Below are 16,064 nucleotides of genomic sequence, written 5' to 3'. Positions count from 1 at the left end.
ATTTTTCAATTTTTAATGCTTGGGAATACTCACTTTACTCCATATTTTAACTTTTTCTACGATTCTCCGAACGCGGTTTGCTTTGAAGGATACGCTCTACGATTTCAATATTATCGAAATTTAGCTTCTAGAAAGATTCACTACGCAAGGGCGAGGCTCCATCTTTGCATTTGGAAGGGAAAAGATTTTCAAAGTACTTAGATCAGCACCCTCTAGTTTCAAAATTTTCAAACGGCTCACCTTTCAAATTACAATTTCTAAGCCGCACCCTCTTCAAACCTCCATTTTTTTTCTAACTGTAATTTATATTTTTAGAATTTCTAAAATGAGTTTCCACTTTTCAAAATTAACTAATAAATTAGGTATCGTGAAATTTATGATAGTGAAAATAACTAATAATTCCTATATAATTAATTAAAGATAATATATAAAATTCATTACGGTTAGACCTTGTTTATTTGATCTGCATTTATCCCTAAATCCTCTAGGTTAAAAATGCATTTGACATACGCAACGGAAAAATTTTATGGGATCAAACTAATCATTCTAGATTAATCAATGAAAGTAATCAAATTTATCATTTTGTTAGGTTAAAAATACATTTATGCTTCGGCATCATGGATTTAAGTAATTTATGTTTATTATTTTTTTTAGTTCATATACAATTTTAATTAATAATTTTCATTACATATAAGCTATTGACCACTTTTAGCAAAACTACATGTAAAAATAATAAACTTGATTTTTTTTATTTTTTAATAAAAAATTAATTAATTTTATAATGTTAAAAGTATTTTGCAAAAATGAGCAAATAGAACAAATATCTGTGAAGCAATTTAAGATGTCGAGGGCACTTTGAGAAATCTCGAAACGAAACGTATAGGGACTATTTGAAAAATTTCTAATTTTTGAGTTGCTTGACTGAGGAGGGGCATTTCGGGCACATCAAATGGAATATGAGTGTGGTTTAGAAATTTAGAAAGTAGGGAGTATTTTTTTTTTTTTTTTGAGAATCTTATAATTCGAAGGGCGCAGTTCAAAAATTTTGCAAAAAACAATAGAAATTGGCCGCCTCTATTGACAACACTGTTGAATCGTATTGACCCGGCGTTGCCAATTTTTGTTCCCATGGCAATTTCGCTATTTTTTTATTTAAAAAAAGCCTTAAAACTAAAAGTAAAAAGAAAATTCGTCGTTCTGTTCCAACAAAATGAATTCGTGGCATCGGAAGCCGCTATAAATAATCGTCTTTGCTTCCTTCTCATCTCACTCCTGTTCTCCTTCTCCTTCTCCTTCAGGCTTCAGTCTCCTTTCCTTCTCTTCTTCTTTCTGCCAAAAGATACTCCTAAAATCATGGGTTACTTCAGGGAAGCCACCGGTATCAAAGGTCCCAGCGGATTCGGATCCGGCGCTACCGCCGAGCAGGTCACCCAAGGCATCGACGCCTCCCGTCTCACCGTCATCATCACCGGTTTGTCCTCGGCAGCCCCTCTCTTTCGATTGTTTCCCTAATCTTTTAATCCAGCCCTAAATCTGAAATGGTTGTCATTGGAATGAGTTACTAGCTTATACTGTTACATTTTCTGGATTATTTTTTCTTCTCATTCGATCTTGTCGCCCAACTTATCAATTTTGTGTGTTTCCTCTTTCCCTTTTCTTTTTGGGTGCAATATTTTTTCCCCTCATCTTGAAAGTAAAGTTTGTCTTCCAAGTTAAGAGAAAACCCGACAGAGATACTAACTTAGAAGGCAAGAAATTACTTAAATTTCTGTATGATTAAAATATTTTTTGTTTATGATTGAATAGGATTTGTATCAATTTTATATAATCAATCGGGCTAAAAACGTCTGGTCTAATTCAACTTGTTTAGTCAAATCAATAAATCATCAGGATAGGTTGAGTCTCAGTTTATTTCTTTAATATAATTTATTTCGAATTATCCTCATCAAATTTGCGACTAATATATCATAGTATAATATTTTTTTTACATAAACAAAAACTTAACTACAAAATAATCACTAAAGTAAAACAAATTTGAATGCCAAATTAACTAGTTATTAAAATTAAATATGTATATTGCAAATAACTTTGAATTGTATCATTTATTCGTTTGCATCATTGAAACTTATCAATATTTACTCTTATATTGTTTATATGGTGTCGTATTGGTTGAGCAGGTGGTGTCAAATGACTTATTGACATAGATTTTTTTCCTATTATTTTGATATGTTTAATAAGATAAATTTTTAAGTTTTGTGGTGTCAATTTGCACCACTCTCTTGAACTTGGCTCTGCTCATGAATGAGTTCCTCTGCTTCTGAAAAATTTATTTATGAGATTATTCTTGAAATCCAGGTGCAAGCAGTGGTATTGGAGCCGAGACTGCTAGGGTGTTGGCCCTCAGAGGAGCTCATGTCATAATCGGTGCAAGGAACTTGGAAGCTGCCAACAATGTGAAGCAAAACATTCGACAGGGCATCCCATCTGCTAGAATTGACATCATACAGATTGATGTTAGCTCACTCAGATCTGTCAGAGCCTTCGCCAACAAATTCCTTGCCATGAATCTGCCTCTCAATGTCTTGATGTGAGTAGCTGCATGGATCTCCTGCTCTGTGTTACATGTCCTGTCAATTTTCTGGGCCCAATCTCACGTTTTCAATTTGTTATCAGTAACAACGCTGGCATCATGTACTGCCCGTTCCAACTCTCTGAAGATGGTGTGGAGATGCAGTTTGCCACTAATCATCTTGGTGCGGTTCTTCATATATACTTCCCTGATCAACTTTTCTTCCTCCCAAGTATTCATCAGGATTTTGTGTTTAACATGGTCCTTCTAATTTCAGGTCACTTTTTGTTGACAAATCTTCTTCTCGAGAAAATGAAAACCACAGCAGCGAGGACGGGGATTGAAGGCCGCATCGTGAATCTATCCTCAGTAGCTCACATTGGACCTTATAGTGAAGGAATCAAGTTCGATAAACTCAATGACAAGAAAGTGTAAGTAATAACTAACAGTTAGGCATATGGGCCTTATAGTGAAGCAAATTCATGATGATATTCCTTGTATTCAATTACTTGATGGTTCTCATCACGTTTTCCAGATACAATGATAAATCGGCATATGGGCAGTCCAAATTGGCAAACATCCTGCACTCCAATGAGCTCGCACGACGCTTGAAGGTACTACTAATGGTCTAGAACAGATGTAGCTTGTATAAAGAAAGAAGAAATTTATCTCATAGAAATACATTCATGATTAACAGGCAGAAGGTGCAAATGTCACAGCAAATTCTGTTCATCCCGGTCTGGTTAGGACAAACTTGGGAAAACATTCTCCCGTCTTCATGGGTATGCTACTTAAACCTTCAAATTCATTGCTGATCTACTACTCCATAGTGATTCTCTTTGAACTCAGATTTCAAATTTGGTGCTTTTCCTTTCAGCTGTGTTGAAAACTGTCACCTGCGTCCTGTGGAAGAGCATACCTCAGGTCTGTCACACTTGCTGAATAACCTTGTATACTTGCTAGAATTTGTTCCCACAAAGGTTGAGCACCAACACTCTGCATCTTCACAATTACAGGGAGCAGCAACCTCATGCTACGTGGCAGTGCATCCTAGCCTGAAGGGCGTGAGTGGGAAGTACTTCGCCGACTCGAACGAGGAGAAGCCGAGCGACATGGCCAGAGATGCAGTATTGGCTAAGAAGCTCTGGGACTTCAGCGAACAACTCGTTAATTCAAAATAAGAGGGTGGAGGGTTATTGTACGAGTTCTAAGTTCTATGTGGCTTGTTAGTTACTAGTTTCGATAGCGTGTGGCTCAAGAGTAATGCTATTATCGTTTGTCATAAAGGTTGTACTGCTATCGTATATGAAATAAATTGAACCGTGCTAGTTGACACAAGCCTTGGTATGTCGTCAGGACTAAACTAAGAAACCTATATTCTACAAGGGTTGAAATGAAATTAAGACGACAACATTATCCCTCGGCTCCAGCGCCACTCCCAGTCCCTGCCTCATGTGAGAGATCCACTCGCTCGATTCCCCTCTCGCTGTCTCTTCTTCCCCCGAACCAAGCTCGAAGCCATGGGTTACTTCAGGGAAGCCACCGGAATACCCGGGCCAAGCGGCTTCGGATCCAAATCCACCGCCGAGAAGGTCACCGAAGGCATCGATGCTTCCGATCGCACCGTCATCATCACCGGTCTGTTCACTTATGCTCCTGTTCTTTGTTAGTATAAATCCCCCCTGAAGCTGAAGGATCGGAAGATTAGGGTAGATTCTGGGACACCACTGTACCCAGAGTTTGTCAATTGATCTTTGTGCTAAGATTAAGCAACCCATGATGAAACCATTAGGTTTTATAGAATGTTCTGATTTTTTTTTTTTTTTTATTTGAAGCATATTATGTGAGGATATTGATGCAACCCAGGAGGTAGTAGTGGGATTGGAGCTGAGACCGCAAGGACGATGGCCCTTAGAGGAGCCCATGTCATCATAGGAGCAAGGGACTTGGAAGCTGCCAATGGTGTAAAGCAGAACATCCTTCAGAGCACTCCATCTGCCAAAGTTGACGTCTCAGAGCTTGAACTTAGCTCTCAAAAGTCCGTGAGAGCATTCGCAGATAGATTTCTTTCGAGGAATCTACCTCTCAACATCTTGATGTAATAACATGATTCTACGGGTTCGAGTGTTACATTTTTTTTTTTTTTTACTTCTGGGGCTAAAACTTACGAATTTAGATTGTTTCCAGAAACAATGCTGGTGTGATGTACTGTCCTTTCCAACTTTCCGAGGACGCGATAGAGATGCAGCTTGCTACAAATCATATTGGTATTTTCATCATCTTAATTTTGAGCATGAGCTTAAGTGGCTAAATTCTTCAGTTATATTGAGTGTTTCTTTTGATTCTAGGTCACTTTTTGTTGACAAATCTTTTACTCGAGAAGATGAAAAGCACAGCACAGAAGACAGGAACTGAGGGTCGAATTGTAAATCTATCTTCTGCTGCTCACATGACAACCTATAGAGGGGGAATACGGTTCGATAAACTCAACGACAAGAGCACGTAAGTTAGTCTTAATAGTTAGGCAAATTATTTTTTCTGAAAGTTAGTTATGCTGCATCAAAACTATTCCCAGCCACTTTTTATTCAATTGTTTGAGATATCTTTTTCTATCTTGTTTTTCTAGATACAATGACAAAATGGCATACGGGCAGTCCAAATTGGCAAACATATTACATGCAAATGAGCTCGCTAAGCGCTTAAAGGTTCTATTTGTATTTTCCAGAGCAGATTCCATACCAAAATGCACTGAATACAGTGAAATGAGATAGTTATGCTTATATGTGTCACACATCCATGATTAATTAACAGGAAGAAGGCGCAAATGTTACAGCGAATTCTGTTCATCCTGGTTTAATTCAGACAAACTTAGGGAGACACTCCCCAGTCTTCGTGAGTATGTTCCTTAAACCTACAAATTATGTTTTAGAACTTAGCAATCTAAAAGCTGCAAATTGAGACTGCATTTGCTTTTGGTTACAGCTATTTTAAGAGCTGCAACTTCCATCTTGTGGAAGAATATACCTCAGGTTTGCCATACTTCTGAATCGGTGTTTGCTACATGAAATTACTGAATTCATCAGTGCTTTTCCAGTTGCTTCAATATCCATCCATATTTTTACACAGCATATGTTAGTTCAAGAATTAGTTGACCCCATCTAGTGGGATAAGACAAGTGGGGATAAGACTTGGTTGCGGTTGTACGTTGTATATGCTAGTTCAAGCATGCTAGCACTGCTATTCAGCAATTCATTTGCAATCTATTGTTGGAAAAATAATTGTGTGGGTTAACATATTTAATTAAATGTGTTTATAAATGACTATGTTAAAAGTGGAATCCAATTAAGTGATTTAATTAAGTTATATTTATCGAGTTTGGAGCATTAAATTTAAATATGGATTTTATTTTGTGTAGAGGCCTATTTTCTTATTTCTAATTTATGATAGGCTAAATAAAAAATATGAAAGGTTTACAACTCTTTAGTTATAAATAGCGGTTGAGTTCCACAGTTCATATGTAACCCTAATTTTATTGATATTCCATCGTCATAAAATTCTAAAAGGGAACATATTGATCTGAAAAACTTCAACAAGATTAAACATATGTTGTCAGCGACTAATGAATGATTTAGATTATTGTTTATCATGTTGATATGATATGGAGGATCCTGGACTTAGACTTCTGTTTTGAATCTAAAATCTAGAACAGAAAAAAAAGTGACGGAGACTTTTCCTTATCTGATCTTAGAGAAACAAATAACTACGATATGAAAAATAAGTAGGAATAGTTCAGCTTTAAAGATGAAAGTTTCACTGCCAAAGAAAGTTGTGGAATTCATATGAAGTGAAAACTCATGGAAATTTCTCTATAGTTCATCTAATGGTTGATGATCGAGGTTTACATACTTGCAGGGAGCAGCTACTTCATGCTATGTGGCACTTCATCCAAGCTTGAAGGGAGTCAGTGGGAAATACTTCGCCGATTGCAACGTGGAGAAGACGACTGCCAATGGTAGAAATGAGGAATTGGCAAAAAAGCTATGGGAGTTAAGTGAAAAACTGGTCAAATCAACCTAAAATATTTAAGAAGCTTGTTGGTTGTGTGATTTCTCTGTCTAATGGTTCATCTAATGGTAAAAATAAGTAGGAATATCAACTTGGTCCTGCTGTTTAGTGTAATGCACTTTTTATCTATGAAATATGCTGTCTGTATTTGCTATCTTTGTACTGCTTAAATCCTTGCTTGATAAGGTATTTGATGTATTGTTTTTGCACCTTAATTTGTTGTATAATTATGTGTACAAAATTTGACTTGAGTCTAAAGGGCAATTTGTAGTTAAATCATTTATAAGAATTATATGTTCTACTTTAGGTTTATAACAAATTTGAATTGTCAAACTACAAATTAATTTTTGGCTTAGGCATGGATTGGAGTTGCACTAAATTCAATCATGAGCAAGGCGACTTCATTCGAGTGGGAATATTCCTGACTAAATTCTTAATTATATTTTTATTAAATGTATTTTTAAATTAGTATTCATAAATATATATTTATAATTGTTCTTAATAATATTTATAAGTTAAAAATGAAATCTTTTGCCCAATATGTGAGGCATTATTAGAGACGAAGGGTTCTCTTCGTTATTCTCCTTTTGCTGCAAATGCCAAGGAGAAGAAGGGGTGTTCTTTCCCCTTCGTCTTCCTTAGCCTTCTTATAAGAGGCGTCCAAGGCAATCAGAAAAGGGACGACGAACGGTGAAGCGGAGGTGATCAACGAGAGAGCACTGCCAAGTTGTGAGGAGATTTGCTCGAGCAAAGGAGAACGTCCAGAGGCCGGAATTTGGTTTGTAAAAGAGTTTGAGGAGGTTCCGTGAGGTGATCTTCTTGGCGACAGCAGCAACGACGTCTCCGACGGTTCTTCGGCGATTTCTTCGGGAGATCAATGTGAGTGGTTACCGCATTATTTCACTTTAGTTTTCATGCTCTCAAAATTACCAACAATGGTATCAGAGCGTGCATGGTTTTGAAAGCATGAAAATCGACGCGAAAAAGCTTGCGTTTGTTCTTCTTATGTCGCGAAGAAGAAGATGAACAGTAAATTGAATCGATTGAATTTTCATTCCAATTGATTCAAAATCGCAATAGAGGAAAAAAAATGTTGAATCGATTCATTAATCGATTGGAAAATTTTAATCGATTCTTCAATCGATTAAAGAGAGAAAAAACCGAAATGAACAGTGCTCGATTTGACGAAGTACAATGTCATTCTTTTATTGCATACATGAATCGATTAAAAGTGTGCACAATATTTTTTTTCGAAGCACAGTTTGTTTTTATTTGAATCGATTCAATGTCAAGTTTGAATCGATCGAAGTTTAAAAAAAAAAACAAACAAAAACCGTGTAAGAAAGAAAAAATGTATACATGTTGATTTTATTTTTCCTTCTTCACGACATGATCAGTAGCTAAATTTAATTAAATATTTTTATTAATTAATTAAATACATATAGATATGTATTATTAATTAATAAATAAATATTTAATTAATTTATGGTTCAATTGACTGAAAATGGAACCAGACCAAGTTAGTCGATCAAATCCAGGTCTAGTTTAAATTATTAATTAAGCAGACCAAATTGATTCAATGATACCTAAAGCTGGTTCAAATTATTTGTTGGTTTAACCAGCTCGGTTTATTATTGAATTAATTAGGGTGATCTTGATTACAGAAGTTGGGTTGATCAAATATGACCGGATTAGTTCTGGTGTATTAGATTTGATCATAAAAATTAGATTTGTTCTAATGGGTCAGACTTAATCCAATGAGCAATTGGATGAATCAAACGGACCTAAGTTTGATCAATAAGTCTGAGATTGACTCAAATGAGCTTAAAGGATAATAGAACATAGGTCCAATTAGATTAGTTCTAATGAGGACAATATACTAAGTTTAACATCCAGACTCCTAATTGACCGGTCTAATGGGTCAGTCGACTTAAACTCCTGAAAATCGAGAAGATTTATTTTTCTTGATTTATAATGATGGTATGCCTGTATAAATTGAATTAAACTGATTTTGTACTGGTTAGTCGGTTTTGTACTGACTTATTTAAATTCAATTTTTTAGATGGCACGGACGATTACCACATTGACTCGTCGCGAAGTGCGGCGAAACCAGCTCCGAGAGGAGATTCAGGAGATAGAGTATAAGTCTGCTTATGGAGTCGACGGACATGTTAGATGGCTGGATAGACTATTTTGGAAACTTGAGCAAGAAGAGTTTCCAGTCCTGGACAGTTATAGGATCTGGGCATTGATGCATTCATTGCCAGAGTATCCCAGGATAATAGTAGACTATATATGGAGGCGTTATGAAGGACGTGTCACATATTCAGTACTGTGTAAGGAACTACTTCGTCATATGGGTGAAGAAGAGTCTGAAGAGGACCAGGAGATGCTCGAGGAAGATCTAGAAATGAATCTGATAGAGAATCCTGAAGCTGCCCCATCTGAGATTATCCAAAATAAGTCCAGGTTAATAGGGATAGTGTTGGCTGCTACACTAGTATTTGTCCTAGTGGGAGCAGTGCTGACCTATCTAGTTTATTAGTGTTCTGTTTATTATCGTTATGTACGAACAGTGTCAGCTCATCTGGTTTTTGAGTCATGTAATAATTTCTGTCGTTTTGTACGAACAGAATTAAATAATGAAAAGTTATGTTATATGTTAACTAACTTGGAAATGATTAGTTCATTTCATGATATGATTAGTTCATATAAATATGATTCGTTCATATTAAATGATTCGTTCATTAGATGGGATGTGTGCAATAAAATTGATCAATGTTGATTAGATTAGAACATACAAATGATGAGTGGAAACAATGTTATCACTTGATTCTGTAAACTAATTCTAATTTACACTGAGTCAATAATTAATTGCACATATATGAATTACACTGAAATAATAAATAATATATTTATTTATGTAGATCATGACAACTAAAAACATCATAGCTGAACTCAATAAGGGTGAGAAATTATATGGGAATAACTACAAAATCTGGCACCTCAAGATACAATACGTTCTTGAGGAACAAGAAGTTCTAGAGGCTGTAAATCAAATCATGGAGGAACCGATTGATGGTTCTACAACACAACACAGACGTGACCTTGATGCCTATAAGGCATGGAAAAGGAAGGACTCCATTGCTAAGGGTATATTGATTAGTTCAATAGTGGATGACCTGGTATCTGAATATGAGTCATTACCATCGGCTCATGCTGTCTGGGTAGCCCTTGGAGAGAAGTACAGTGGAGTCAGTCTGAGTAAGCTCCGTCAACTAACTATCAAGTTTGATAGCTGTAAAAAGCACTCGAATGTTACCATGGCCCAACATTTCAGGGAGATGGGTAACATGATTCGAGAGCCTAAGACTGCTCGTTATGTGTTGACCGATGAACAACATGTTTAGGCAGTTATTCGTTCCCTTCCTGATTCTTGGGAAACGATGAAACAGAATCTGCCCCACAGTGAGAATATTAAGACTTTCACTGATATCTCACGCCATGTTGAACTTGAGGCGGAGAGGATTGAATCCGCAAGGATTTCGGGTCAAGCTTTTGTAGCTGAAGGTTCTGGTTCCAAGAATAAGAACAAGTGGTTTAAGAAAGGAAACGGGAAAGGAGGCTAATGTTGTTGCTGTGAAAAACCAAATCAAGAAGAAAGGAAAGAAATATGGATAAAAACCTAAGAGCAGGTTGACTTGCTTCAACTGTGGCAAGAAGGGTCATTTTGCTCGGGATTGTACTGAGCCTAAAAAGGTAGATCCATTTTTGTCTTCTTTCCATGAGCAATATGTTGCAAGTACAGTGTTGTTAGTTGATTCGTATCCTTTGTGGATTGTAGATTCAGGAGCAACGAACCACGTAACTCATGATCGAGCTACATATGTGGAGTACCGTCGGGTACCAGCTGGCAACAAATGGATATATGTAGGAAACAATACAAGAATTGAAGTCAAAGGAATTGGCACTTGTAAGCTCAACTTACATGGTGGAGACACGTTGTTTCTACATAATATCCTGTACGCTCCTGAGATTCGACAGAATTTGGTTTCAGTTATTTATCTTCTTGATTTAGGTTACAATGTAAATTTTTATAGCCGTTGTGTGGAACTTCGAATTAACTCTATGTTAATTGGGCATGGTTTTGTAACAAATGATTTTATAGTTCTTGATGTAGAACCAAATAATAATGATGGTTGTTTTTCAAACATTGCTCTTACTAGTAATACTGATGTTAATGATGAAATTTGGCATGCTAGATTGGGACATATAGGACAAGAACAAATGAATTGATTAGCTAAGGAGGGCCTATTAGGCACTCATGCTAAGATTAACTTGTCTATATGTGAGCATTGTCTTGTGGGAAAGTTGACTAAAAATCATTTGGTAAGGCTATTAGGGTTGAATCACCATTGCAGTTAATTCATTCGGATATTTGTGGTCCAATGAATATGAAGGCTAGAAATGAGAGTTCTTATTTCATTATATTTATCGACGACTTCACACGTTTTGGTCATGTGTATTTGATTTCTCACAAATCTGAAGCATTGGATTGCTTTATTCGTTACTTGAACGAAGTTGAGAATCAATTGGAACGTAAGGTTAAAACCTTGTGCACTGACCGTAGAGGAGAATATTTGTTTGATCAATTCAAGACAATGTATAATGAGAAAGGGATTATTAGACAGCTAACTATCCCTGGAACTCCATGTTAGGACCTTCGGATGCGGCTAGAGAGGGGGGGGGTGTGAATAGCCGATCCCAAATTCACGTTTCTTCCTACAATTTGAGTTAGCGCAGCGGAAATAAAAAGTAGAAACGAAAATGGAGAAGATCAAACCTCAAACGCGACGATATAACGAGGTTCGGAGATGATACTCCTACTCCTCGGCGTGTCCATAAGGTGGACGAATCCTATCAATCCATCGGTGGATGAGACCCCGGAGAACCGGCTAATAAAAACTCCTTCTGGGTGAAGAAACCTCGCCACAATCTCTCTTGCAACAGCAAGATCAGTGTACAAGAAATACAGCAAGAAGCTAAGAACAATATGAATGTAAACACACTAGTTTGCTTGCCTTCTCGTCGACTGGTGATGAAGCAACCACTTCACGCCAACAACAGCAGCAACTGATCAGTTGGAGTCCAGCCGAGGGAAGCTCACATGAAACTTCAGTAATGGAGAGCTCAGCAAAGCTCTGATCGCAAGGAACAAGAAGGAGCAACAGCTAGAAGCAATCTCTACTGTAGAGGCCCTTGATTTATATGAATCTGCAAAGAAGAAGAAATCTAGCTGTTGTGTCTCAACGGCTAGACCTGGACCGATCAGGCTCCACCCTGATCGGTCCAGGATGGATCTGATCGGTTAGGGGACCGATCAGGCCCTACGCTGATCGGTCCCCATACCGATCCCAACTCTCACAGAGAGTTGGTTGCGATCCCTGATCGGTTTGTGGACCAATCAGGCCCTAAGCTGATCGGTCCCCAGACCGATCCCAACTCTCACAGAGAGTTGGTTGTCAGAGCCCTGATCGGTCTGTGGACCGATCAGGCCATTCCTTCTCCCAATCTGTTTGGTTACTGATCGGTCACCAGATCGATCAGGTGACCAGTGTATCACTGGATCGGTCAGCAGACCGATCCAATTCCTAGCCTTAAACCTAAAGCCTTCCTGATTTAGAGAACGAGCTACCGAGCCCTCTCTGACCTAGTCCGGAGAACGAGCTACCGAGCCCTCTCCGACTTCCACGTCCGGTCCAGAGAACGAGCTACCAGACCCTGTCTGACCTAGTCCGGAGAACGAGCTACCGAGCCCTCTCCGACTTCCACGTCCGGTCCAGAGAACAAGCTACCGAGCCCTCTCTTGACCTAATCCGGAGAACGAGCTACCGAGCCCTCTCCGACTCCATCCAGTCCAGAGAACGAGCTACCGAGCCCTCTCTGACCTCTCATGCCAAGCTTCCATACTTGGACTTTTCCCCGTGCCAAGCTCCCTGCTTGGACTTTTCCCGTGCCAAGCTCCCTGCTTGGACTTTTCCGTGCCAAGTCTCCATACTTGGACTTTTCCCGTGCCAAGCTCCCTGCTTGGACTTTTCCCTGCCAAGTCTCCATCCTTGGACTTTTCCCGTGCCAAGCTCCCTGCTTGGACTTTTCCCGTGCCAAGCTCCCTGCTTGGACTTTTCTGTGCCAAGTCTCCATACTTGGACTTTTCCCGTGCCAAGCTCCCTGCTTGGACTTTTCCATGCCAAGTCTCCATACTTGGACTTTTCCCGTGCCAAGCTCCTTGCTTGGACTTTTCCGTGCCAAGTCTCCATACTTGGACTTTTCCCGAATCAGGTCAACTCAAGTCAGGTCAACCAGGTCAACCTTGACCAAAGGTTGCACCCACAATCCCCCAAGTTCCTATTCTTGTCAAACATCAAAATATAACTTCTCTATTCTTGTCAAACATCAAAATATATCTCGAGTTAGGTCAACTCGAGTCGGGTCACCCAGGTCAACCTTGACCTAAGGTTGCACCAACAATCTCCCCCTTTTTGATGTTTGACAAAAACCATAATCAAGTTAGGTTAACCCGATAACCTAACTTAGGTTTTCCAATAGTTCTCCAATGTTCTTCCTTGAACATTCTCCGAGCATTCTCCCCAAACTCCAATGTTCTTCCTTGAACATTCTCTAGACATTCTCCCCCTTTTTGACACACATCAAAAAGAGTGAATCAAGGTCAAGAGTTTCTTCCTAATGAAAGTCCCATACCTTTCATTGAAACCCTTAATTTCCCCCTTGATACTAAAATCAACAATCAACTTAGTGATAATCCCATATCACTCATCCTCAGAAATCTTGACGAGTAAAAACTCCCCCTAAAAGTCAACTCCCCCTTGACCAATAGGTAAAACTCCCCCTAAAGGTCAACTCCTCCTTGACCATTGCACCAACAATGTCTTGGAGAGTTTCAACCCTTTAGAAATCTAAAACACCAACTTCCACAGCTGAAATTTCAGACAACAGTCGAAAATCAGCATTTTGGCACGCTCTGATCGGTCACCAGACCGATCAGGACTCCACTGGATCGGTCACCAGACCGATCCACACTGCCCTGGATCGGTCCAGTGACCGATCCAGACTTCCCTGGACCGATCAGGATCTCCTCTGATCGGTCCACGACTCTCTGATAAAAATTTCTGATTTTTCTCCCGAAATTCAGAAACCCCTAAAAAATTACAGAAAATTTCAAAAATTATAAAATTTTGAGGATACATTCCTCATAACATATATTATCATGGAAAAATAATTTTCTATGAAAATAACTCCCATTTTTTAATCTTGATACAAAGTTCGAAAGACTTTGAAATAGCTCAAGGTTAATCCATCTTTGTATCAACTTGCTCAATGATGAATGCTATCACTAGAAAAGCTTCATCAAGGTTTTTCAAATCAATTTTGAAATGATCTTAAACCATTCAATTTAGGACCACAATCTTAGGGCTAAATGTACATGACTTGTACACAAGTTTTCCCTATGATCCTCAATTTCGAATTAGGCTCATCTATGTACAAGAACTATGCACCTTAATTCTAACTCATAATCTTAATATCTCACACACATCTAAGGTGTATCAAACATATCCAAGTCAATTTTGATGTGAGATATGGGTTTAGGTCATCTTAAGCTAAGTTCTCATGCATTTTCTAAACAACAATTTGATCTTCATATCAAATTGTGTTTCTATCCTTAAATCAAATTAATTGATCATAAATGCAAGAGATGATGACATGGCATAAAGTAATATCATAAGTGGAAATATGTGCCAATGTCATGATGTCATGGCATAAAGTATGAAACTTAAATAAGGCATGACATATAACTAACCTAAGCATTATCATGACATTTCAAATGATAATAAAATAAATATGATGTCATGACATGGCATATGACAAACAATGTATGGCAAATAACATATAAAGGTATAGAAAATACCTAATTCTAGCCTTAGTTGCCATTTTTGATAAATTTGATCATTTTGCCATAAATTCTATATTCCTAAGTGTAATAGACCTAAAATCATATACTAAAGATTTTTAGATCACTATGTGCCAATTAGATTGACCCTAGAAAACTCCTCAAATGTGGTTGGCACATCCTAATCACCTTAGGAATAATTTTTAATCTCATTTTCAAGGCTTGATTACACCTTGAAACTTCCTAAAATACCACCTTTTGCCATGAGTAGGTTAACTACCTATCCAATTAAGGTTGGCACACCCTAAACCATCTAGCGTGAAGGAATCACGCTCCTAGGAACCCAATACCTATTTGAGCTCATTGGGTTCACTAAATATTCACTAGGGATGACTTCCCTAGCAACCCTCCTAGGCTTTAAAGCCTTGGTCATTTGGGACTCATCAAGATCAACTCTAGGGGTGACTCCCCTTGTGACCTTGGTGATGGTCTTCTTAGCCCTAGGTCTTGTTCCATAATCGAATGGAACATTATGATAAGCGGGCTTGACTACTTGAGACTTGGGTTTGTGACCCAAACCTCTCATGTCCTTGGGCTTTGGTTTTTGACCCTTAGACCCTAGAGTTGACTTCTCCAAATTCTTAAGAGCCTTTTCTAACGTGTCAAGTCTTGACCTCAAGACTTGGTTTTCCTTCTTTAATACCTCAAGCTTTAATTTTCCATTTTTCTTTGAGGTATTCCTAGGCATATGTCTAGTTGTTTTGGGATTCCTATCTAGGTTTTCCCTAACCTTAGATGAGTTAACTCTAGGGTTGGCATTTCTAGCATTGTCCTTATCTAGACTAACATGTTTGACACCTAAGCACATGTATCGGTTTTTACGGTTATCATGCTTGACAATTGCAATAAAACTACTAGCATGTGTCTTATTAGAATTGCAAGAATGTGTCTTAAAGGATACCTTAGGATTTGCCTTAGCTCCCCCCATAGATGTGCTTGGTCTCTTGTCCTTGTGAGGTTGCCTCCCCCTTGGACATTGACTCCTATAATGTCCCCTTTGCTTGCATTGGAAGCACACCACGTGCTCCTTGCCCTTGCGTATTGGGACTTCGGCTTCCTTGACCTTTGGTGCCGGCGGAGTCTTCCTAATCCTCTTTGGACATTTACTTTTATAATGCCCATATTCCCTACACTCAAAGCACATTATATGTAATTTACTTGAAATTAAGTTGCTTGAGTTACCTAGGGTTGAGGATGGATATAAGCTCTCTCCTTCATCCCTTCCGGAGGTAGAGGCTTCTTCTTCTTGCTCCAATCTTGAAGAAGAACTCTCCTCCTCTTCTTCCTTAGATGTTGAGTAGCCCTCAACTTCTAATTCCATACCTCCATGATGTGAGCTACTTGGCTCACTTGACTCCTCTTCACGACTTGAATTGGAGCTTTACTCATGGAACTTAGCCAAGT

The 16,064-nt window shown here is 38.3% G+C and overlaps 2 protein-coding genes across 3 annotated transcripts; both read left to right on the top strand.

Moving 5' to 3' along the window:
* Positions 1-1,260: 1,260 nt before the first annotated feature.
* LOC122051870 (short-chain dehydrogenase TIC 32 B, chloroplastic-like) lies at positions 1,261-3,907 on the top strand. Its single transcript, XM_042613182.1, has 8 exons — positions 1,261-1,471; positions 2,356-2,587; positions 2,674-2,753; positions 2,847-3,000; positions 3,105-3,183; positions 3,267-3,351; positions 3,447-3,493; positions 3,586-3,907. The coding sequence occupies exons 1-8, from the start codon at positions 1,354-1,356 to the stop codon at positions 3,748-3,750; spliced, it is 960 nt and encodes a 319-aa protein (XP_042469116.1). The 5' UTR covers positions 1,261-1,353; the 3' UTR covers positions 3,751-3,907.
* A 77-nt stretch (positions 3,908-3,984) lies between these two features.
* LOC122051872 (short-chain dehydrogenase TIC 32 B, chloroplastic-like) lies at positions 3,985-6,790 on the top strand. 2 transcript variants are annotated; one of them, XM_042613183.1, is made up of 8 exons: positions 3,985-4,207; positions 4,436-4,667; positions 4,757-4,836; positions 4,918-5,071; positions 5,196-5,274; positions 5,381-5,465; positions 5,552-5,598; positions 6,482-6,790. In XM_042613183.1, exons 1-8 carry the CDS (start codon positions 4,090-4,092, stop codon positions 6,644-6,646), a joined length of 960 nt encoding a protein of 319 aa, XP_042469117.1. In that variant the 5' UTR covers positions 3,985-4,089; the 3' UTR covers positions 6,647-6,790. The 2 variants fall into 2 exon arrangements, with proteins under 2 accessions (XP_042469117.1, XP_042469118.1); XM_042613184.1 differs by having other exon boundaries at positions 4,060-4,207; positions 4,405-4,667.
* Positions 6,791-16,064: the final 9,274 nt, after the last annotated feature.

This window comes from Zingiber officinale, chromosome 3A (assembly GCF_018446385.1).
Source record: "Zingiber officinale cultivar Zhangliang chromosome 3A, Zo_v1.1, whole genome shotgun sequence".
NCBI lineage: Eukaryota > Viridiplantae > Streptophyta > Magnoliopsida > Zingiberales > Zingiberaceae > Zingiber > Zingiber officinale.
Note: the sequence above shows the minus strand (reverse complement) of the source record. Positions and strands in the feature narration are given on the sequence as shown.

What these genes read in the sequence shown, in the direction of transcription:
- LOC122051870 (XM_042613182.1), top strand. Translation starts at nt 1,354, where the DNA reads ATGGGTTACTTCAGGGAAGCCACCGGTATCAAAGGTCCCAGCGGATTC. An exon ending in CTGCCTCTCAATGTCTTGAT is followed by an intron (nt 2,588 to 2,673) that starts GTGAGTAGCTGC and finishes ATTTGTTATCAG; the next exon opens with TAACAACGCTGGCATCATGT. An exon ending in GTTTGCCACTAATCATCTTG is followed by an intron (nt 2,754 to 2,846) that starts GTGCGGTTCTTC and finishes TTCTAATTTCAG; the next exon opens with GTCACTTTTTGTTGACAAAT.
- LOC122051872 (XM_042613183.1), top strand. Translation starts at nt 4,090, where the DNA reads ATGGGTTACTTCAGGGAAGCCACCGGAATACCCGGGCCAAGCGGCTTC. An exon ending in GCTTGCTACAAATCATATTG is followed by an intron (nt 4,837 to 4,917) that starts GTATTTTCATCA and finishes TTTTGATTCTAG; the next exon opens with GTCACTTTTTGTTGACAAAT. An exon ending in ACACTCCCCAGTCTTCGTGA is followed by an intron (nt 5,466 to 5,551) that starts GTATGTTCCTTA and finishes TTTTGGTTACAG; the next exon opens with CTATTTTAAGAGCTGCAACT.